Below are 24,912 nucleotides of genomic sequence, written 5' to 3' on the forward strand. Positions count from 1 at the left end.
ATGACACATCCATACATAGGATTTCTATGTCTTTATTGCTTCTTTTATTTCTTATATTGTATTTTATTGTGTCACAATTTGAATTCTACGTGGCAGCTTTTTGAAGGAGAGGATCTAAAGTTCTTTAGTTGTGTGGTTCTTTGGATCTTTGCAAACGTTAGCAACTTTCTCAAAGATTAGACAGGGAAGGCATATGCTTTAAGTGCCAAGAAAAATAAATAAATCCCAGAAGAAAAACAAGATACCATGTACAATTTCACAGCATACATAACATTTAATTTCATAAATGCTATTGAATCTGCAATCTATTAGACAAAATACAATTAAAAGCAACCTTTTAAATGTGTAACAGTTGATACACTTGATTACAGACAATAACGTATGCACAGGACTGAACACCAATTAATGTTAAACGATAATCAGCATTCTTTGGATGATGGAATACCTGCAGTTCTGAAGTTATTAACTCACAGTATTTCCAATACCAGATGAAAACAGAACAGCTTATCTTCCGACATAACATTAGATTGAAATATGCATTTCAATACAATTTTCTAATCTGAAGAATTTTGCTGATTTACAATTGATTTTATATGTGTATTGAATTAAGAACACAGAACAGCAGTTACCGCATGGTGTTTGCCTGTTCAGTGCAGTGGGCTAATGCTCATTGATTATACCCCACCCAGTGCACAGGAAGGAATTCAAGTTCAAAGACTTAGACCCCAAACTTTTGATTTTATAAAATGGCTTGCAAAATTATGGAGGTTGAGTTTATTGAGTGTCCGTTTTGGCAACATGTTGCCACTTAACTGGTAAGGAAATTCCATTTTTTTATATATATAAAGGATGTTGAGGTTTTATATTCTGTAGTGTATATTTAAAGGACATTTTCAGACAGAAAACTCAACTTTCTTTTTTTTTTAAAAGAGAATTCAAAACCAATATAGATTTCTGACTACTGAAATAAAAGCATCACTTTTAAAATAAACTATTTAGTTAGCTGTGCTAGTGTTGGCATGGAACAAAACATTCATGAAAAGAATACAAGGAAGATTCATTTGGAAAGCTACAATATTAAAAGTAGGTGAATTACACTGATCAAGTGCCATTTATCTTAATATCCATGCAAGCTGTATTGATTAACAAATTTCTCCTGCTGTGAGCCTTCTATAAAAATCTCTTCTAAATGCAATCATCATACATAATCAAAGACATCCTAGAATCTCTTGCACCTCCACCCGTAGAATCAATAGAAGCACTTTCGAGGCCTAGATTTCTCATAAGAAATAGATTACACACATATAAGATAAGGAGGGGACTGGGAGATTAATGTGGTGGAAGGTAGAACATATGAGCTCTCGTTCCTGACTACGTAGCCTGGCCAGTTTTGTGCCTTTTTGAGAGCCTTCTAACAAAATTGGATATTTTCCTCCAAAACCACAGAAGTTAAAAACTTTTGTTCTATCTTTGAAAAAGATAGATTCTCTGGATTGTCCCTTTAGCCAGTCTTAATAGCTAGCTGTACCTTGGTGCATGGAATTAACACCACACTAGACAGAATTGGATTCACCCCAATACGTTTCACGTATGTTACTTCTTAGATGAACTGACTGCAGGATCTGACAAAAGAGGCAAGACCACAACACATTTTATACTGGTGGCAAACTGCTCACTTAGGTATAGGCTTTCCTCTAAAAGGCAGTCAGCAAAAAAGAACAGCACAAGGGTCAAAGAACATAGAAAAGAGGGACCCTCCTAGAATTAATGGAGGAGAGAATGGTCCAGTCCAGATGCTTGGCACCTCCCAAGCTAACTTGCCTGCAGGTTTGCTAGTGTTCAATGAGACCAGAATGGAGGAGGGGGAAGCGGAGTTGGAAACAGATAAAATTCTGTTCCCCATGGCAGTTTTATAGCACTCCCAAGGCAGTAGTTTTTGCTTTGGTCTTGCTTATCTGGCCCATCACACTACATGCTTTTAAGAATACTGGTCCAATAGAGGAATGAGGTAATTTCAATGCTGCCCTTACATTTTTATCATGCTCTATAAAATGCATTCTGACCCTAGTATTAAAAATATAGCCCCGTTTACCCTAAAACTCTCCTTATTTTAACAATAATCTAGGGAACAAATCCTATGTAGACTAGGAATTTATAATAACTAATATCTCTAGTTTGCCCAATTTTTTTAAAAAGTCTATATTTTATACAGAAATAAACCTGTTTTTATATATTTCTCTATATTTTTCAGATGCAATAAATACTAGATATAATCTGTAGAATCTATAGGTGATAATTCTCTATTAGAAATATAAGACAGAATCCATTTTTATAGGACAAGTAGTGCTTGGGTATGGAAATAATTAAACTATTTCATGTTTATAGGTGTCCCTGTATAATTGTAGAAACTGCTCTTCAGTTGAAACAAATACTTGCTACGAAACATACACGCGCTCACCAATTTAGTTACTTTTGCAAAATCAAAGCAATGGCCTTCATGACCCCAGGTGTCAATCACTTGTGTTTTTGAAGATGGAATCAGTTGTCATTTACCCACAAGATACTTTGCTGGTTCCATTCTCAAATAAGCACCTTGGAATTTCAACAAAAGACACATCTAAGGAATAATTAATCTTACTTCCTGAAAGGTTTAATTTATTCTACAAAGAAAGTGCTACCAGCAACTTTATTATTGGTGGATATTACTTAAAAAGTAGGCAATGGAACCCTAGGTGTTCAAGCAGATTCTCCTGTTCCAAGTTATGAAAAGGGGAAGCCCTGTGCACCATAAAGGTCAATTTGCCCCATGTGCGTAGAGCTATACATCCACAGCCTGACAACCTGATCTAACTAGGGACCATATCCAATTAGGAGGTTGAAAAGGAACCTCACATGCCTATGGGTGCTGCATATATGGTTTCTTCACCAATCTATCTGCCAGAACTTTTTGGAAAGAGGCAACCATGTTTAGAAGGGGGAGTTGAGAGGGCTACATTTCACCAACGTTTGGTGTGACTGCTGTTTTTCTGACTGGGCTCCATGTGTATAGCTCTGGTTGCTGCTACACATGCGTAGCTGGATCAGAAATACAACTACCTTCCCATTTCTCAGTATGACATAAGCTTCTACACCTTCAAGAAGAAAGCTTGCAAAACATTAATAAGATACGTAAATATAACCACTATTAGTACCTGCATGATTAACAATAAATAATCTAGCATTCCACAAATTACAGGGGATGTTTCAGTCCTTGTCAGAAAGCTGCTTTCCAATTAATTAATGGTTCTAACATGTAACATCCACCCATTATCACCCTACATCACTGTACAAAGGACTAGGTAGCTTTTTTGCCAAAATATTTAGTCTTTATTTAGGCAAGGGGTTGTCTTCTTGGTTAAATACTCAACATTTTGTTCATTCATTCAATGGAAATGTTTATATTATACAGAGTCCAGCATTTTCTTCTTAGCATAAGTAACTATTAAGCTTCCTCTAAAAATGACAAGACATGCCTAATGTTTCACATTGCTTAAACTCATCAGTTACTCCCAGTCCTATTTTTCTAGAAAAAGAGGTGCTCACCACGAGCACCTCCTTCCTTCTCTTAGAATGGCAATGGTGCCCACCTGAGAGGTGGCGGAACTGAGTTCCTGCAAGTTACGGATGAAAAAAGCCCTGGTTACACCCCCTATCTATGGAATTCCATTTATTTTTTAACACACAACTGAGTGAAACCCATTGTTTCTATTTATACAAATCTAACTGATGTGAAATGATAATATAATGATGTAGCAGCTAATAACTATCTAGAAATTCAACAAAGCAAAATTAATATCAGAAGTCTAGGACTTTTTTGCATTTTGTGTCTTTGAAAAGGGGTAATCTAGATATTTTTGCTGTGATGTAATTTTTTCCTTTTGCTCAGCATAACTATAAGGTAGATATCCAATGCCCACTTAATGACTTCAAGGGATGGGGAATGTTCTGTTTTCCTTGGCAGCCACTGACTTCAATAGTCCTTTGCTTTTGATTTTAACTTTGATTATCTAACAGAAGCCACTAGGCACATGGCATTTTGCCTGGAACCTGTGCTCAAGATGAAACATGCTGCAGTTCAAGGGGACCAAACCAAACTGAACCAGAATCTATAGCCAAATACCCATTTAGAAAAATATATTTCAGTAAGCTGGAACAATACCTACAATCTCTTTGTTGTCCTGAACTTTTAAAATGAAAACTAATAACTGGTTCAAAGGGCAATGAAGCTGGTAACTGGTAGTTGGTTAACCAAAAGCTGGAGGACACTAACCATGGAGAGGCATTTCCTAGGAAGGCACTGAAGAAGCGGGTTCTGGGTAAATTTTATAACTTTCTAGTCCATCCATTCTCCTGTCTCCCAAATTCACTTTGATCCCCTAATAGCAACTGCCCCCCCCCAAACAAGGACATATAAAAAGCTAATACTGCTAAACAGAACTTTCATTTAAAAATATATGGCTCCCTTGAGCGTCAGCAGCCATATTTCCTATGAATCAATTCCTTTTTTTCAATTACTGTGCTGTTAAAGGCAAAGAAACAGGTTAATAACAGTTGGTAACTTTAGTCTCGGGCATTTAGCCTGTCACAATGTGAAGTGACAGTCTCAGGCTAGCTAGATAAACATGAAACTACAGAATTGTGTTGTCATTAAATAGGGGGGAAGGGGTTCTGTTCCTTTTAAAAATTAATTCTGCAGATAAAGAGTAGAATTTTGGCAGATACTCATTCTCTCTTGCTGCTGCAGCCCTATGCTGGGAGGTTAATCTGCTAAAATTATCCCTTCTATGAAAATACAGCCCTGCCCCATATTTAATCCAGCGACGCAATGGAGGAGTTGCTTCGTGTTTATCTAGAGTCAAGTGCTTTCCAATATTACCAAATTAGCCCAGATCAACTCTATTTTGAGTAAAAAGCTACTATTTTGAGTAAAAAGCTACTATTTCGAGTAAAAAGCGACAAAGAAAGGGCAATTATGTGATTGCAGAAAGCACCATATCCTGAAAACACTGTGCTGTTCACAAAGGAGCAGGTCCCTCCCCTTGATTTTAATGAAATTTATTTTCACGTAGCTACCTTTAGAGTTGCAGCCAGCAGATTAATGTTGCAGTAGGAAAAGACACTATTATCAACCATGTGAGGTGCATCATCTAATGCCTGTGGGATGGATCAAGATTTCCCATGAACAGAACACTGCTTACAGGATGCTCTTGCTGAAAGAAGCAGGCAGCAAAGGCTATTTTGGTCAATCCCCCCCCCCCCCCCGTTCTGGAGAGTTGGAGGACCCCCAGAAACAGAATGGCAGGTGGCATGGGAGGCTACAGCAAGAATAGCTGCCTTGCCTTTCTCTGGTAGCAGCTTCAGCTAGATCTCACCTCCTTTTGTACATTAAATCCTGATCCAGTGTATAATGTCTGCCAGTATAATTAGAGGATTAATATTCATGATGGTTTTTTTTTTTAAAAATGTAAAAATAATTAAGATGAAAAGGAAGGCAGGGTTCCTAGATAAGATTCTATATGTGAACTGAACTTCAAGAGGTGAAGCATCTCAACCAGAAGGGATATAAGTTGCACCTGCTGACCCTCTTTTAAAGAACTCATAGGAGCCTTTGTATCTGGTTACCCTAAAAGCCACTATCAGATAATTCAGACGTGTCTATTTTTTGTGCAGTGATTACGCTGTTTGTATGCACCCTCATGTGGTGAAAAATGGTATGTAACGTATCATATACATATGCATATCGCAAATGAGTTTTACCTGGATACATTATGCCCCTCCCCACCCCCCATTCTCACCACACAAGGCAGAAGTGATGGTCAACCAACAAAACTGATTGGGATAGTCACCTCTTGGCACCTTTACTAACATGAAGATGATGACTGGCCCCTGGGCTACTGAATATCTAGGGGCACCTGATCAGCATCAGGAAGGCAACAGCCATGTCCTTATACAATATTAACCCCTTTACTTGCATTACAAAAAAACAAATCAAATGTGAACTAACTAAAGGAGTCACACCACCTCTTCACTAAGCATAAGAAATATTTAAAATCAGAACCACACGGTATAAGATAGGTACGGGATGTTATTTTACGTTTAGTTTTTATCATTTTGGTAGAGACGAATAAAAAAATAAATAAAAGTAAGCTACTTTCCCCTCAATGTTCAGTACAAAGTAAGCATGGGACAAATTGCAGCACAAATTATTGGTGCTGATCCTAAAATTAAAATGTTTGTATTTTAACAGGATTTGGCAAAGAATACATACCCCAAAAAATCACAACTTCTTCTGTATATAGTTGTCTTATCCTGTTAAAATTCAAAAATCCCAAAAAATTAATTTTAGGCTTAGTAATAATCATAATGCAAGTGAACCTGATTTTCATAAAATGTTCAACATTTCTCATTCATTTTAGATCTCCAAAGGCCAAGGTATGCAAAAATAATTCTTTCTTTGAACAACCTTTACCTTTGCTTCTGTCACCAAAGCTGCTTCTTACTTGTACCAATTACATCACTTTATGTTTCGTTTCAATTATGTAAACAAAGCTTATGTCAATATCCTGGCAGGGCTGATCCCACCTGGATTCTAGCCCAGAAGCCCACTGCATTGACTTTCTATGTGCTTTGTTGCAAAAGAGTTTCCATACTGAAACTATCTACATACTTCGTACCACAGCGTTTGCAACTAGGCAAGAGTATCCTATTGTAAAAAATACTACATGTTGCAGGTTATTTTAAATGCACTGTAGTTAAAGGAAAGCTGCATGATCTGCGAGCTTGTAAGGAATGAAAAATGATGAGGAATGTATGCACAGGGAACACATACCTGGACCCTTATAATATTATAAGCCCCATCAGTCAAATTATGAAGTTTCATAGCTTAGTTTGCATCACGCCACCTATGGTCTCTCTCTCTCTCTTACATTCTCCATGATCTTTGTAATAGTGCTCATACGGCTCATTAGGAATACAATGGATCCTTTCTTTGAAATAAATATTCAATAAACACAGAGAAAATGTCCTGCAGCTCAATCCACAACTTAATTAAACTGAAGCATTTCGATCTGATTGATTCTATGGAACCACTGAGCATCTACTTCTTAAAAGCAGCAGTTTGCACCACAATCTAAAATGACTCCCGGGGGTGTGTGGTAGGTCAGGGGAGAGTCCCTGGCTACCTTGATATATGGGAGCAACACAGTTCTGCTGCCAGTCCAGCTTGTCTTGATGAAGAGCTAAGAACATTGAGAAGGACTATCCTCTTTCTGGGCTGATTATGTCCTTTGTGTAGCATAGCTGAGTAATGTATAGAAAGCAGCAGCTGCCAAAGCACCAGAGACAGCAGGCATACCTATTCTTTGGCTTAGAGAGGATCCCGCAGAAGAAGATAGCACATTCACCATGTAGTAGTGCACAGACCTGTGTCATGTGATCTTCCTGGTTATGGCGGCAGCATAGCTCATAGGAAGAGGCTGGCATTTCTATCAAAATCAGTTTGTTTCTCTTAACCTGGATGTGGGATCAGGCTTTCTTGCTTGCTCTCCAAGAAATCAAGAGCTAGTTAAAACAAAGGAATATGCATCTTCCCGCAGAGGTTCACTTCATAATATTATGGATTGCAGACAAGACCTAATTTAAAACATTTTTTTGTGTGCAAAACAAACATAGCAAGAATATGGAATATGTGGAGGAAGTGTAGTACAAAAGTAAAAGAACGATTGCAAAACAGGAGTGGCTGTTGGGTTGGTTGGTTCCTTACTTAGCCACCTGTGGGATCCCAAGGGACTTCTTCATTCCAAGTTTCTGTATTTGGTGAACAGATTGTACAGCACCCTCAGAGTTGACTTTAAGTCGCAGTTTACGATGTCTAGAAAAAAAGAGGGAAGAAATGCTGAGCTTTTAATGACCTCGGCGAACAAATAAAACAGCCCATATTTGGAAGACGAATCATCATGCATCTGCCTCTATAGGCAAATACTGCAGTCATATATGAGCTGGGCTGCTTTGGTCAACTTTAATAGGATTTTAGCAACAGTATGCTCAAAACCAGCCACAAGTGCATTCATTTAAGAACAGGCCTGTACCAATCTTTTGACCAGCCAAGCTGAATGTAGCCAACCCACTATCTAGTTATAGCTCACCAGCAGCTGACAGAATGTTGTTTTTAGAGCCTACCTGGGCCTCCAAAAAGATGGGCTTGTCAAGCACCTGGCAGGTAACAAGAAAGGGTTGGTGAACTGTCCTTGGCTTGGTGGGTCCCAAGTTGTGCAGTGCAGGCCTGAGTCAGACCTTCAGTTGTAACTGAACATTATGGGCTCTTTTTCAGTATTGTGATTGAGAAACACTGTTCAGGTCTTTGTCCTTAGTAATATCCATCTGATTCTTGAGAATGGTAATTTTATCTCAAGGGAAATACGCAAAGCCTACTTTTGTTAAGTACTCCTCCAGATTGAACATACCATTCATTTTAATAAGTTTCAGCAGAACATAAAATAACATCCTAATTTTTTCTTGGAATTTTCTAAGGCTCTAAAATATACATGATTTATGTATTCCGAACAGCAAAGTAAAATTTTCGCATTGCTCTTTAGTTGTACAAACTGTAAATGTCCACAGTGTAGTTTTTGGTTATACGTTTGCATATTTACGAAAACTGCTGGCCTTTTGCAAATCATTTGCACAATCAGAGTGATGGAGATAGCTAAATGACAAATAAATGAAATTACTGGCATCTGAAACCCATTATGCTACATAGGTCTTTATAGGATCCAGACTGGGGGACCATTTGGTAAGCTGGCAAGTCTAATTATACGATAACATTTTTATTACTCAATTCAGTTGGTTTAGGGGCTATCATGGAGCAATAAAGCCCCACAAATACCTTGGTGGTTTTAATATTAAAATTCCATAGCAGGATCATCTTGGGCATATTTTTATTTGTTTATTTATGATTCACTATTTAGGTATGTGTCAAGGTGCTTTGCAAACATATACAAGAAAGCCAGCTAAAATAATTTTAAAATTATTACAAGATATAAGTGAAAATAGATATTCATTTTGTATTGTTTTAAAACCTAAGTCTTGTTGGGGGGGGGGGGGGAACATGTCTTCATTGTTTTTGGGAAATGGGTGCCTTTTTTATATCTTAGCAAGAATGCTTCTCCACAGAGCAGGGGCAGCCAGTCTAAAGCCTCTGTTCCAAGAGCCCCAAACAGATACTGGAAAATTCCCTGCTCTGAGCATTTCAGGCTTGCGAGTATGAAAAAGAAAAGCACTTCACTGTTCAGTGAAACCCAGTTGTTGCTTCGGGGGGGGGGGGAACCTGTTGCCTCATTTCAGTTATTTTTCATCCTTAAATACTTTTATAACATCATGCCATTATTTTTAAAACCCATTTATCAAAGCAAGAATTAAATTAAAAAGCTATTTTCTATTCACAGTTAGATTAAGATTCTTTTCAGTCTTCTTATGCTCACTGCAATTTTTAAACATGGGCATTCTGCCCAATGCAGCAACATATAAAACAGATGTGTTTTTCCATCCACATTGAGCAGGAAGTTTCATATTAAGCTTTTCAATAATTGCACATGCAATGTCCTATATATATACACACACATAAGCATGTAAATGAATGCTGAAACGTTTGTGTGGTTTGATTTACACCAAGGGGTGGAATCAGCCATCTCTTTGAGCAATAAATACCTGGGAAACTGAAGTGCTATAATGACATTAAATGTCCACAAGGGATGTGGGATCATAGCAATTCTCCATTTTCATTCTGGCTCTAGATTTCCCATGCTATCTCCCCTTACTTTGACTGAGGCCATGTGTTAAAAGTCACCATTAATCTACTTAAGCAATACAGCCTAGAACAATTGCCTCTAAAGTTAATGATCGGTGTTTCTAACATTGCATCATTACACCCACAACGTTTTCAATTTATGCGTCTAAACAACAATATCCTAAGCTACTGAAGTGAAAGAATAAGGTGGAAATGTACCAAAATAAAAATGACTTGGAGACTATGCATTAGAGGTGTGCATTCGTTTCCTACAACTTAAAAAAGAAAAATGAATCAAATTGAATGAGTTTCACAGGCATTATGAATTTGTTTCATTTGATTTCATTTACCCTAGCAGCAGCCAATACAGTTGTTTGGCTGAGAGAAGGGACAGGGAAACGGGGAAAAATTGGTTATGCATCTGTCTAACGATAGACAGATTTTCTGTTGCCACTCATATTGGTACCTTCATTCCAGTCAACATGAGATTTTCAGGCCTGCTAATACTTCTTCAAGAGAACAGACACACTAAACATCAGACTGCTAGGTAATATGGTCCCCATAGCCTAAGCAAAGAGGTACACAGAGACACAGCTGAAGTGTTATTTGAAGCCTCACCTATTTTTAGCCTGAGGGTTATAGAACCAAATTAGTCATTTCTGTTACTTTCAGTGGTCTCCTCAAAGTAGAACTTACCTGAATCTTGCCCTGCAGCTTGCACTGAACACCTGAAGCCTATGAGAAGTCATTTCATCCCCAAATTATCCCCAGATATTATTCCAAATGCCTCAAATGTTCAATGCAAAAATTGTAATATGCCCTGAACACCCAACACCCCATTAGCAAAGTACTGAAGACACCCCCCCCCCCCAGTTTTTCAAAAACCAAGCCATGGAACCTCTTTTTTTGAAATTTTTTATATTTTTATGGTAGTTTTTAAGTGAATGGTGCTGCAGGCCCCTGGGGTCCATGAACCACCAACTGGGAACCACTGGCCTATGGAATACAGTGGGTAAAGGGACTCTAGAAGGGTAGGCACAAGTCTCCTCAAGATCTAAGGCAGAAGTAATAAATGTGGTGAGCTCCTCATGTTGTTCAGCTCCAACTCCCATCAGTTTCTTTTAGCACAGGGAAATAGGAAGAAACAGTCAATCAATTTAATCATCAAATAAAAGGTGGAATTCCTTTCCCATGGTCTCTCTTGCTTTTAGTACTCAGCCATTCATCCTTATTTAAAGCTGTAAGTTTATAGTCTGTTCTCACTATTCAGAAATATACCTTCTGGCCTTGGTTTTGGTTTTTCAAGCCCTCCATCTTGCATCAGCTCAAACGCAAAGGACACATTGAGTACCTGGTGATTTAATTAAGAGACAGCAATCATTCATAATTCTAGGTTTCTGTGCACAGCACATAGCAAGGTTCAGTATAATACTTAAGAATATGGTTTGAAGGGAGTAATTTATACGTATAAATAATTTTAAAAGTTAGAAATTTATAAAAAAAACTGCATATAAAAATAATTACTGAAAGAACTTCCAGGATTAATGTTCAAAAAATCTTCTGCAATATCCTTTCTGGAAAAACATAACATTGGAAACATCAGTTCTTCTTTAAATGTAAATACAAATTTCAACAGAATTACCTTTTGTTCAAAACTATCCGGAGTCAAAAAAAAGCTGTGAAGAGGCACAAAGTAACCTTCAAGAAGACCCATCAGGAGCACCAGGTACACTCCATCTGCAAACTTTAAGACGGCATATTCTTTTCAGCAACATTTCTCAAACAGCAATCTCAGTTGTAATCAAGATAGAAACTGTCCAATTTTGAACAAACAACCAGAAGTTGCACAGAAGGAACCCCTATTAATAATGGCAGAAGTTGAGCATAGAGCAAGTGTTTAGAAGAATTAAGGTGCCAGAACAAAGACACCTAGTGGCATGATAAAGATCTGATCTACATGACTGCTTTGCATTTTTAGCAAGAGGAGGCTGTTTCATCTGCACATCTTACATATAATTTACTAGCCTGTATAGAAAAGTCCTAGAGAAAGACGTAAACCATCAAATACCTGGAGACAAATTTAGCACCTTGGGCAAAGTGCAAGATGAATTTATTACATTTTTATCCTGCCCTTTCTCTAAGGAGAATATACTTGCCATCTCTGCACCCTGATGAAGTCAGGAGTTGCTGGCTTATTGTGGTTTAACATAAAGAAACTGGATTACACCACCCCATTATCCCTCCTTTGCTCCTTCCATGGAGCTATAATTAAGCCTGTATCCTGTAATGTCTGAAGCTAGGAACCTAGTTTGGGCCTCCTTAACAAGCCAGGATCACTAGCCAGCCTTAAACCATAACTTATTGTTGACTCGCAACTGTTGTATTGTTAATGAGAAACAAAGCAGGATCCCAGATTTGGATGTTGTGGGAGCCCAAGCTTAATTGTGGCTTCCTGCTTGCATCAAGGTAAAACTGAAGAAGGGAGGACCAGGAAGCGGGCACCAGCATGTTATTCATTGATGAAAAAGCAGCAGCCTTGACTTACCATGGAACATGAATGCAGCTACTGTTAGCCCTGTCAGTATTGTTGGGGGAAACAATCTCCCCTCAGAGTTTTGTGTATGTGTCTGTGTGTCAGGCTCAACCCATAGCTATATATTCTACAATGTATTATGTATTAAACAATGGATATGTTCAAAAGAAGTATTTTCTCTGAAGGTGAGAAGCAACTCATGTGGTTTAGCACACAGATTTTTAAACAATACATATTTAGTTAGTTAAGAACTCCTCCCCACAAAGCAGGTATGATGTTTAAAAGGACTAGAAAAATGTCAAGGATAACTTTCTTAGGAAGTTCTTTCTTCCACTTGCTTTAAAAATGAGATCCCATACTGTGCAAATCCTGAGGGGCTTTTGTTTTCTTTTTTGAAAGCTCAGCATTATTCCCTTCATTTTTTCATCCTAAATAAACAGATGAATAGATATTGTTCCTGAACCTGATCTAAGAGTAGACATGAGAGTCTTCCCTATGATTTAAAAGGAAATAGCTGTAGAAAAAAATGTGTCTGCTTAGAATGAGCTGGTTTGGACATCGGGACAAATCATAATTTATTGTGAAAGAAGCAAGCCACAGCAAACCTCAGGCTCATCCTGAGTTCTGTTTTGCAAATGACCACAGTTTAGTGTTAGGTTTGAATCTTAAACTGCTGTTGATTTTAACTACGATTTGACCTGGCAACGTGTGAATGGCAATGTTAATATTAGCATCACATAACTGTTGCTAATGCCTACTGTCAACAGTAGATTTTCCTTCTCTCAAATCCTGATTATTTCTTTCCTCTGCAGCAGATAGTATTTCATTTTAAACCCCAGTTATTTGAATCACTGCCTTTCATATGCTACTGACCCTTCTCTTAGCCTCTGGCAGTGCAATCAACCTCTCAATATGGTGAATGCCAGTTTCAACGGCATATTTTGGGGGATTTCCAACATATTCAGAGCCAGAGTTCTTCTGTCAAGAAAACAATGAGATATATAAACCACCAAAACAAAGACTACCCTTTAATGCCCCAGTGACATAATCCTTCTCAATATCTTACTATTCACTTCTTCCAAATTCATACAAATGACTTCATACTCAAGGAAAAGGCAACTCAATTCCTGCCAATGCTTTCCTTCTACTCCAGCAACAACCGGCTCTCCTGCAGATTATTTTGTGATGGCATTCAACCTGTGGGCTTTCCACTGACTTCCCCAGTTATATTCAGGAGAAAGAGCAGTTCTACCTTCTCTTTCGGTGTGTATTCATGAATGCCTTCATTTGAGGTTTTCAAACAATGGCTGGATGGCCATCTGTCACGGATTCTTTAGCTGTGGTTCCTTCATTGAAGGGTGAAGCAGGTAAAGCTCAAAGTCCCTTCCAACTCTACAATTCTATTATTCCAGCTCTTTCTGACCTTGGAGGAACCAGCTACCTATGGCAATTAGCTCTCTGATGTGGCCCCATCCATGGCAGTCTGTAAAATTGGGAGGCTTACAGACCAACTGCCTAGTAAGTACCTTTTGTGCAAAAATAAGTAGTTTCACAGCTGCTGTGGAAAATGGAAGAAGGTGTACAAACAAGCTGCTCTCCACCTCCAACACCCTCCACTCCCATGAAAAACCATGCTCTTTTGCAAGCTACATTCCCGTGTGAAACATCTAATTTTAGAACTTGCAAAAAGAAAATAAAAGGCAGATTGCTCCTCGATGCCCAGCGACTCGTAGATGTTTTCTCAATGGGAGCTAATGATTAGGAAACAGCTGGAGAACTTTCTTAAGTGCCTTGAATGGGAGAGATTACTTTGGAATGTCTGGAATGTGAAAACTATGAGTGCTTGGGAGAGGCAACGCAACTCCCCACCCCCCACTCCAAAGGCACATGAAATATCTGTATATGAAGAAGCAGCATTTTTTAGACACACCGACAAAGGAGCAAGGACAGAGCAGAGAGTAAGCCTTGGGGGAGGAAGCATATTCAGGTAAGGGGTGCTCCTCTATGGGGGCTGATGTGAGGGAGCAGATCTGCTGCTTTGTAGGAGTGTATGCTGCTGGCTTCCACCTGTACATGGGGAAGGAGCACAGCTTAGTGGTGGAGCTCATGCTCTGTATGCAATCCCCAGCAGCTCCAGGTAGGGCTAGGAATGTTCCTTGTCTCAAACTCTGAAAGCCACTGCCTGTCAGTTTTGCTATTACTGAGCTAGATGGGACACTGGTCTGGTTCAGTATCAGGGGCTCTCTGTGTCCCCACTCTACTCCAATATTTGTAAATAAACAAAATATTACAAAATGCCACATGCTTCCAGTGACCCTTCCTCTGAAGGAAACTGAAACCAAAGTTGTGTTGCCCCAGAACTATTCAGGGAAGCAGGGAGTGTAACACAATGTACATATTTTTCAGAGGGGTAGCTATACTTATCTGTTGTGGTGGGGGGAAACTCCCACAAATAATATTGTGGAACTGTGAAGAATGACAAATGTCATTCCCCAACCTGGTGCCCTTCTGTTGTTGGCCACGCTAGCTAGTGATGATGCAACTTGCAGTCCAAAACATTTAGCATTCCTCACTGGTGAATGCTAGCACAAGCTTCCATGGACCGGACCCCACTTCATCAGATGCACAAAGTGTAATCTTCTGTGGCATGTACAGGGTTTGGAGTAATGAATTGTGAGTGTTGGTTTGGATATAACACTAAGCCAGCCACTTTGTGGTTTGTTTCCCAGTTCAACTAAACCTAGGTTTAGCATTATGTGTGAATGTACTCAGTGTGTGAACTTGCACACAAATGGAACAAGGGGGAGGGGCAAGATAAAACAATGTATTTTCTCCTTTCTAGCGTACTGGACCTATACACAGAAATGGTTCCAGCTGACCCACTCAGCCTAGTTAGTTGGATTCTTGTTTTCTCACAGCAAGCATATTAACTTGCATTCCGGGCTACCCAGCTTGTGCCTATCAGCACCCATAGTTACAACTGGCAAATACATTTCTCTGTGTTAACTTGCATATGTTAGCCAAGCATATGTTAGTCTGTTTTTTAAAAAACTAACTAAAACTCAAAACAGCTTGGCAATAGCTTGACACAGCCTAAACAAAATAAACTGGGGATATACGAACAACACAGAAAACGACTTCTTGCTTCTAACACAACTATATAATCCTACCTGGGTTTCCAGTTCTGTAACTTCCAAATTCAGCTTATTCAGGTGTTTATTCACAAATGTTATGAGAGTCTGAAAATTAAGAGTATACGTAGCTGCTTTTAGATCAGCAAAATTTAGTTGTTTAAAAGTATGCTTAACTTAACATGTAGAAATGCTAACCCAAAGTTCATAATTTTATAAAAGGTTTATTTAATTCCTTAACTTGTCAGTTTATAAGAGACAGGCTTTAAGTTTTAAATATTTTATGGTTTTATCCATTGGTCAAAAATCCAACTTTGTCAAGCCTCATCACAAACACTGAACAAATAATAAATACATACTGTTCATCACTTTAAAAGCTATATGAGTTATTGCTGCAGCGGTATGATGGAAGAGTAGAGAAAATAGCACTGGAGCCAAGAGGTAAGTTGATATAAAATGGCATGCCACTGTTCTTTTCAAGGAAGCCCTGCTGATCTATATCAGCTGGAGATCATATTGCAAAATTCTATAAAATAGAAATTCCTCTATCTGACTTTTATAGCGCCAAGTCTATAAAATGTTGAGAAAGTATATATAATGTTGAGAAAAACTTCCAGATATTCACACTGCCAAGGACAAAGATTTTCATTAAAGCAGGAAAATGGGTACACCATTCCAGGACTTAATAAAGGTTTTATATTTGTGCCATTTTGCAATTGCTAATATTCGTAGAGCTCTATCAGATGTACTTGGGCTGTATCGCATACTAAAATAGACAAGCAGGCTTATGACCCAAGGAGCTTGTATATCTGAACTTCTGAACCCCTCCTCTCTGAACGTGTTCTTAATGGTACTTCCTGAGGAAGGTTCTGTACGTGGGCAGCGCATGAACTACAGAGGAAAACACATCTGAGACTGCTCCAAACCCTCCAAAATGGCAAGAATGCTTCCTTGGGTCTTACGGTGAACAACTGGGGAGTTCCTCTTATGCATCAAGACAGAGATATGAGATGAAAACTATTCAGATTAAGCTAGCTTGCTCAGTATCTAAGTAGGAAAGAAAATTTCCAACCTTTTTCACAACATTGAGTTTGTCTGGAGCGTGGTCAAACAGTGTGTCAAATGCATCCCTTTCTGAAACACACATAATAACAAGCTATTAGATAATGCAGCATTGTAGGATGATAATTCCAGGGCTGGAAGGCCTCAAGTGCTATTGAGACTTACTGTGTCTGAGATAGCTATACTAAAATCATCCTTTACCTTGGTTTACCAAATTCACATCCAAGCTAACCTATTGTAACATGGGTTTATTTCTAAGTATAGTACACATGGAGCAGATTATCAGGAAGGAAAGTCTGTACTGGAAGATCACAACACCATTAGCAGAATCTTAAACAACCCTTTAAGAAAAGTATTTCAGACACTCAAATAATGTGCTATAAAAATAATGACATGCAAGAATGTGTCGTGTTAGTGTACTCAAAGAAACTACACTACTAGGTAAAATTATCTGCTTTCAAGGCAAACATCGACACGTCACAAAAAAATAGGATTCCCAATTTCATCAGTTTGGTGTCCTTTGGCAATTAAAACTGCCTATGCATATACTAAGAGTAGATCTCCCAAAATTATGGGGCTTGTTCTGGATCGTGAGGAAGATACTGCGGATCACACCCAGGAGATCCATACGTGTGTCCGGTGCCTGATTATTGTCAATATTGAGGAAATAATTCTCCAGAGCTTTTTCCAACATGAGAAGGAAATTGGCATTCAGAAGGCAACGTAGACCACCTGTGTTTGGGATAGTGGAGCATGTGTTGGGGGGGGGAGCACAAACTAGTGTTGATTTAGGAAATATATACTATTCTCAATCTCCAACCCACCCCCTCCTGCCCCACTTTGGAATACAGACTTCTTGGTTTACAGCACTAAGATTTACACACCAACCAAGACAACTATGAACAATGACAACTATGAACTATGTACAGCTGGCTTTGAACAAAACAAGCAGCTGCAGCAGAATTAAGTGAAGTACACTTTAGAAACCTTTTGAAAATGCTAGGAATCAAATGAGACTTACCATGCCGTCCTGACAATGCCCTGTAGAAAGCGAAATAATGCAATTATATGTGTACACACACTTACAGTAATTTAATATATTTCTTTCAGTGCAGAGAGAAAACTGTATATATGGAGTAAATATGCATCTGGTCATATGTATGACTTTGTATTCATAGCAACTGAGGAATAGCCCCACAGGCTTTTCAATAACACTGTATTATGTCCACCGACTCGAATTAAACCGAGCATTTCAGCAATATCACAAACTTCCTTGGGTGAAGGCCATTTAAGGAAGGAAAACTGATGATTCAAACTTTTTTCTCTCTACCATTGAAATGCTTGGGAGGAAAGCAATCTATTTGTATGCTTCTTTTCTGAAGTGGAAATAATAAAACCTGGGATGTGGAAAAACAACAACCCTAAAATACATATAAACAGGAACATTTCTGTTAAGAAATAACTACTTGGGTATGCAAACTGCTATATCGACAGCATTTTTACATTTTCAGTTGCCACCTTTTCCACATTGTTTACATTATCTGTTGTGGAACCTTTCTTAACAGTTAAGTTATAAGCCATGTCCGAAGCAGTCCTCTCTTAGAATCCCCAGGAATGAAGGTTAAATGTTAGCAAATTATTGAATTTCCAAAGCAGATCAAACAACAGGAATGCTGACTTACTCAGTGTTACCAGTTATTTCCTCTTGGATCTGACGGGACTGGAGGATTCCTTCTCGTTTCTGGGGGGTGAGGGGAAATGATTGATCATTTAATATTTTCAACACCAATATTTATTGATTTGTGTGTGTGTGTGTACACACAGATATATATATATATTCATACACACTTACATATATGCACACATACACACATGAACATACTCTGTGTAAAATAACTACAAAATATGAATGCCATTAAATAGACAACATAAATATAAAATAACTCCCCTCCAAAATTACATCATTTCTATTTGTGTACAATCTAAGAGACTTTGTATGTTGCCTAAAAGGCACCTGTCCTGTGTGCAAACAAACAGGAAGGAATGCCTCCTGTGACAGAAAAATTATCTGGAAATCGCAGGTAAGATTACTGACAGCCATTTACCAACCTTATTGGGAAAGTGATTAAATTAGATTAGATTGGAATATCTTGAGCAGATTTGTGGAGCACACAGTGGGCTGGAAGGGCAGAAGAAGGAGAAGCCCACTCATCTTATGCTGTATCTCAGCTGTTCACTTCAGAGATCACTGTATGATACCTGTACACTTACATTCTGAGCTAAAATCATATTTGACATGCTTCACATATTGATGTTACAAGTGGTCTGTTGTGCCTTCAAAGAAGGACAATGCAATGCTTAGCTGTGCCTAAGGAAATGCTTGTCCTTCTGACTATTTGTGTTGGCCAGAACTGATACATACCAACACATACATGTTAAAAGTTACTGCATTTCTTGAAAAAACTGTGTAAAAACAAATATCTTTTAAAAATACAATCATCCCTACCTGGACAACAACAACTTGAATAGACACATGATCTGGCAGTCTGATTGGGGCTCGAAAGTACTGTGATAACGCAACCAAAAGGTGCAGTATTGCAACAAGACTTTTAGCATGGACAGCTGAAATAGATTAAGAAGTCAAATTCTGTAAGGCAAACTAAAACAAATATTTATTTTAACATGCAGTGCTCCCTTCCTTAACTATGTGGGATATTTTATCCTTTGGTGTTGCTGCCCGCCAGAGATTGCTGAAAGAGTATTTTCTTCTAACTCCTTCTCTTTCCTGCCATAAATCAACTGGTTCTATGAAAACAACTAAATCAAAAATACTCCTCAGGTAAGATTTTGTTGCGTGCCTGGATCCCACTGGCTTGAAGATGGAAATCTAAGCTTGATTCAAAACACAGATTTTATTATGCCGCTATATTAAGTGCTATCTATGCACTCCCAGCGCCGTGCCTTTATCTTCCCTATTCCTGTGTCGATTTATGAACTATCAGAAGAATATTTTTGTATTCATAACATGCACTTAATTCATTTTTAAGTGTCACAATGTCTGCAGGAAGATGAATGAGCCCATTTAGCTTGTACCCTTGAGCAATAACTTACTAAACTGGATGACTCAAACATTCTTCATGAACTTGTTAAGTGTTCTTGTTATTATAGTTTATTCACAGCAGGATTTGTATGCACAGTTAGCACTAACAAGACGGAAAGGTATCAAAAGGCTTACTGCAGGAAACTTTTAATCTGTGAACAAACCCCAAGCTTCAAAGGTAATGATATACAACTGTATTATATTATTGTTTTCCTGGGTTTGCATTATCACCAAATTCTCAGGCAATGTCCTATAAACATAATATTCTAGGTATCTTATTAACCACACACTTTTAGGTTGGCCACAGGTTTCTAAATAAAGCAGAAAAATAACCAGTGAGATCTTCTCCTGGATTTATCAGTTTTTGTGCAGCGGTTTCTCTGCAGAACTACCACTCAGTGTATTCCAAGTGACAAACTTTGCAGGCAAGGAGCAGGGCAAAGATAAAAAGGATACAAGTTTAAAACAAACAACTCACCCAATGTCAAAATAATTATTTGTATATATATATTGGTTCTAGCCAGAAAAAAGTCTGCATACACAGGCTGTAATCCATCACATTCCCTTCAAATATATTTTAGCTGAATACCACCTCAATGTTCCTTAAGATCAAGTGTGGTGTATTGCCTTAAGTATTGAGCTTGAACCGGGGAAATGAGGGTCCATTCCCAGCTAAGAAGCTTTATGGGAATGTGGTATTTCCACCTTACGTAGCTCCATGGGCTGCTGAAAGGCAAGATAAGGGATGTCCCAATGTACACAGTTCAAAGTTCTTTGGACCAACTCTGGGAAACCAAGTGAGCCAGTGTGGTGTAGTGGTTAAGAGCAGTGGATTTGTGATCTGGTGAACTGGGTTCGATTCCCCATTCTTCCACATGCAGCTGCTGGGTGACCTTGGGCTAGTCACACTTCTCTGAAGTCTCTCAGCCTCACTCACCTCACAGAGTGTTTGTTGTGGGGGAGGAAGGGAAAGGAGATTTTAGCCGCTTTGAGACTCCTTAGGGTAGTGATAAAGCGGAATATCAAATCCAAACTCTAAACTCTCTCTAAATCCAAAGGAATAAATGCAGGGCCAGCTCAGGATTTAGGAGGCTGCTGGCAAGATTTGCTCCAGTCACAGTGCTTCCCTTGCCCCCAGATGCTGCCATATGCAGAGCTGTTCCTATTTCTGCTCCACTGCCCAGAGGCAACTGATGCTGCACTTCCTTGTTGCTAATCACTTGCCAGGAAACAGGAGAAACAGTTGCTCCTGGCAAGTGGCATCACTCATTCACTTGCCATCCTGCGGGGCAGGAGTCATAAAGAAGTAGCAGAGAGCAGCAGCTGCTGCCTGGAGGGGACAGAGGGCAAGCAACTGCTGCTCTCTGCTGCCACCAGTGCAGACAGGCTAGGAGAAGGAAGAGCCATGTCCTAGCCCTCTCCTCCTGTGCTGTACAGAGAGGAGGAGGAGGTGGCACATGGAACAGGGGAGTGCTGAGGCTATGGGAGCTACTGGTTCCTCTTTAGCCAGGCCTTTGGCTGACTGACATCTAATGCCCTTTTATTAAATGTGTTGTGGAAGGGCAGATTATTGGGTTGTCTTTGTTTTCATTCTTATTATGTACTTTGTGTTTTTTACATTGTAATTGTATGTTTTGACTATAACAGGTACAAGGCAGTATACAAACTTTAATAATAATAATAATAATAATAATAGGCAGGTCAATTCTCACTGAGAAGGAGAGCAGGTGTCAGTCTTGGATATATCACAATGCCAAAATAATAAATAACATGATTAAATTGTACAATGCCTGAATATTAAATAACTCTAGAAACTATGCTGCCAACTGCTTTGAGTCTCCTTATATGGAAAAGCGGGTTATAAACCCTTGGAAATAAAAAAATGAATAAAAAAAATGCAAGTTCCATAAGGAGCTGGTAACAAGAATAAAAAAAAGAACTCATTCCCTGCCATGTATGTACAGGGCCCATACTGTGCACGCAATAGGAACTCTGGGGTATGTGTGGAATCAAGCATAATGTCTTGTGTACAACTGTCAACAGAGGTAAGTACATTACTAATATACTATATATATATTTATCTATACTTCTGCACACCTTACACCAAAATTCTAGATATAAACTTGCACACTGCTGAATCTGCCTTCCAGCTTCTGTCTAATTCAATACATTTTACAAAACGCAGTAGAAAAACATAACTTTTAATACCACCAGTAACCAAGAATTCCACTGTAAAATGTGTAACTCACAGTCAACGTTCCACTTGATGCTCCTTGGAGGAAGTTTAAGGGTTTCATTGATCTTTTCAAGGACTGTCTGCAGCTTTTGTTTCTGAGCTATTTCAGACTGTGTGACTTCAGCAACATTGAGTTTCTCACTCTCTAGCTTCTCTGAAGTGATAATGGAAGAAAAAGCTGTAAGTCTACACCTCAACTCCATGTACCAAGTGAAACGCAAAGACATTCCGTCCCACATATAACAAAGGATTTTCTGTAGATGACTGGTTTGAAGTCTCAAAATTTGGCAACTTCTCAAGCCTATCACACTTTGTCTTCTGTTGCACCTCTGTTCTCCTAAGAATTCCAACCGATTTTCCATTTATTTCCATTTATTAATACCCTGCCCATCTGGCTGGGTTTCCCCAGCCACTCTGGGTAGCTCACAGCATATATCAGAATATACTAAAACATTAAACATTAAAAACTTCCTGATACAGGGCTGCCTTCAGATGTCTTCTCAAAGTCTGGTAGTTGTTGTTCTCTCTGACATCTGGTGGGAGGGCGTTCCACAGGGCGGGTGCCACTACCAAGAAGGCCCTCTGCCAGGTTCCCTGTAACTTGGCTTCTCGCAGTGAGGGAACCGCCAGAAGGCACTCAGTGCTGGACCTCAGTGTCTGGGCAGAACGATGGGGGTGGAGATGCTCCTTCAGGTATACTGGACCGAGTCCATTTAGGGCTTTAAAGGTCAGCACCAACACTTTGAACTGTGCTTGGAAACGTACTGGGAGGTGTGCATGCTGCGCGGGGCCACCACTGCTCCAGAGCTCACCCAACTTTGTCCCATTCCATCTTAATGACTACATAAGTTACTGATGCCTGAAGCAATATGATGTGTAAAGGAATGGAAACCAGTGCCTATGTTACTCCTAACTACAAACAAGCACATGAAAAATGTCTCCAGTGATATGCATAAAATTATTTCTCACCGAAGAGTTTCTGCAGTACTTGTCCATCGTACAGGTCTTCAGCCAGGTCTTTTACAATAATTCGTTCTCCTACCAAAACATCGTTAATCCAGTCAATTAGCACCTGCGCAAGAGACAAAGATTCAGAAATAGTTCATATGTGTGTACATCACAAACCAACTTTCTACTTTGTGCAACGTGGTCTCAGAAATGACAGAGGGTGCTTCCGAATAGTAGGTCTGATTAAATGTTAATTGTACAAAATTAGACAGAACAATTCCTTCTGATTTCAACTGTGCTGGGATTTTATCTTCATGGGCAGGAATCTTTTAATTTCACATTAAATAACCACCGGCTACCCTGAGGCCTTGGAATACGGCAGGTGTTAATGCATAAGCAGGCAGAGTTATAGCAAAATAATAATAATAATGTTGGAATGCAAACACGGAAGAGGCAGTGGGACTGAAATACACCTACACACACACACACACACCCCTCAGTCTCTAGTATCTGTGGAAACTTAATCTTCCAAGCTTTTGGAACAACATTAAACTCTGAAAAATGCAAATTTGCTTGCCCTTTTTGTCATTGGCAGGGCTTTTGGCTTCTACTGTAAATTTGAGATGTACCATTGTTGTTAAGATTATTATTTGCGTTTTTTTCATGTTAGACAATGTTTATTTTTTTATTGTGCATTGGAGATCCTGATAAGAGTCAAATTGGCAATATTTGAGATAATTACCCAGGCCAATTGGGAACAAAGGCAGGTGAAAGGGAGAGTAGGGATTGTTCAACACTGAAGATGTGATCTCAAACCATTTTCTCTTAAAGAAGCCAAGGATCCTCAGGCTGATCGCTCCAGGAAACAGGGAACAAGCTTTTCAAGGTTGATGTTCTGGTCCTTACACAGCCAGTAAAGAGGAAAACTGATGGAGTAGCATGAACCGCAACTTAAAAGTGCAATTCTATATCCTTATGTGGTTTTCCTTGCTCTCACAGTGGTTGGCCAACATGGTGTAGTGGTTTGAGTGTGAGACTAGGAGCTGGGATACCAGAGTTCAAATGCCCACTTGGCCATAAAGCTTTATGGGGGACCTAGGGCCAGCCATCGCTTCTCAACTTAACCTACCTCACAGGGATGTTTTGTGGATTAAACAAGGAGGGGGAAAACCATGTACAACACCTTGAGCTCCTTGGAGAAAAGGGTGGAATATAAATGCAACAAATAAATACATATATTTTCTTTGCTTTGTATTTTTAGAAGAGTTTGAAAGTGCTTACATATTTACCTTCATTAGCTCCTGTAGTTTTGGGTCACTTCTTGAATTTGGATCAATCATGGTTCGGACTTCATTTTCCTCTTTAGGGGGGTGGAAATGGGAAAATAGGAGATATCCATTACAAAGAAGGTAGGCTTGTGACATTTTGTTTTCATCCATTAGCTAGGCTAAGCAAAAATGTATTTTAACTTACCTAGCATAGTATCTTCAGGATCTAGTTCAAAAGGGATTGGGCTGAGTGGTAGGTTAATGGCATTTATTCCTTCTTCTTGTAGTTCAGACACTGAGGAGGAGAAGAAATAAAACAGTTCAGCGAAACTTGTCTTGCTTTTTTCTTAGCATTTACATCTTAAAGCTTTCCAGCAGCAGTAAGAATGTGAACTCAAAGCCTAATCTCCACATGTATTTAGCAGAAAAGTAATGGATCCAACAGTGAAAAATATTTAGCCAATCCAAATTGCAGCTCTCATGTGTAACTGACAATAAGCAACTTTGTGGGGAGCCAAGCACTTGGACCTGTATGCTTTCAAAGATTTTGAGAAAACTGGCATGCACATGCAGGGGTACACATAAACCCAGATCTTCCCCGTTCCTTCTCAGTTTCATGATTTGTTCAAGCCTGCTAAAACGAAGAGGTTCTGGTTTGGCTCTTATTTTTTCATCCTAAATTCTACAAATTCAAACAAGACTGTAGTCCAACGTGCAAAAAAATATTACACATCCTTTCCGTCTACCACAAATCTAACTGCGTAATTTATCACAAAGGCACTCTGGTCACATTGCCAAGTTGCAAAACCAT

General features: G+C 39.0%; 1 protein-coding gene across 2 annotated transcripts in view; it reads right to left on the reverse strand.

Annotated features, from left to right (window-relative positions):
- Positions 1 to 254: 254 nt before the first annotated feature.
- PARVA (parvin alpha) overlaps positions 255 to 24,912 on the reverse strand; it is a 74,468-nt gene continuing 49,810 nt past the window's right edge. For both annotated transcript variants that reach the window (XM_081022558.1, XM_081022559.1), the window contains exons 2-13: positions 24,307 to 24,396; positions 24,123 to 24,193; positions 22,855 to 22,957; positions 21,899 to 22,039; positions 19,056 to 19,171; positions 18,232 to 18,290; positions 17,571 to 17,590; positions 16,560 to 16,621; positions 15,527 to 15,595; positions 11,466 to 11,567; positions 11,102 to 11,174; positions 255 to 7,909 (exon numbers count right to left, since the gene is read on the reverse strand). In XM_081022558.1, the coding sequence (XP_080878684.1) occupies positions 7,833 to 7,909; positions 11,102 to 11,174; positions 11,466 to 11,567; positions 15,527 to 15,595; positions 16,560 to 16,621; positions 17,571 to 17,590; positions 18,232 to 18,290; positions 19,056 to 19,171; positions 21,899 to 22,039; positions 22,855 to 22,957; positions 24,123 to 24,193; positions 24,307 to 24,396 (983 nt within the window). In that variant the 3' untranslated portion in view covers positions 255 to 7,832. The remainder of the gene's footprint in view (positions 7,910 to 11,101; positions 11,175 to 11,465; positions 11,568 to 15,526; positions 15,596 to 16,559; positions 16,622 to 17,570; positions 17,591 to 18,231; positions 18,291 to 19,055; positions 19,172 to 21,898; positions 22,040 to 22,854; positions 22,958 to 24,122; positions 24,194 to 24,306; positions 24,397 to 24,912) is intronic.

The sequence above is a fragment of the Podarcis pityusensis genome (genome assembly GCF_964106645.2).
Source record: "Podarcis pityusensis genome assembly, chromosome: 1".
In the NCBI taxonomy this organism is placed as follows: domain Eukaryota; kingdom Metazoa; phylum Chordata; class Lepidosauria; order Squamata; family Lacertidae; genus Podarcis; species Podarcis pityusensis.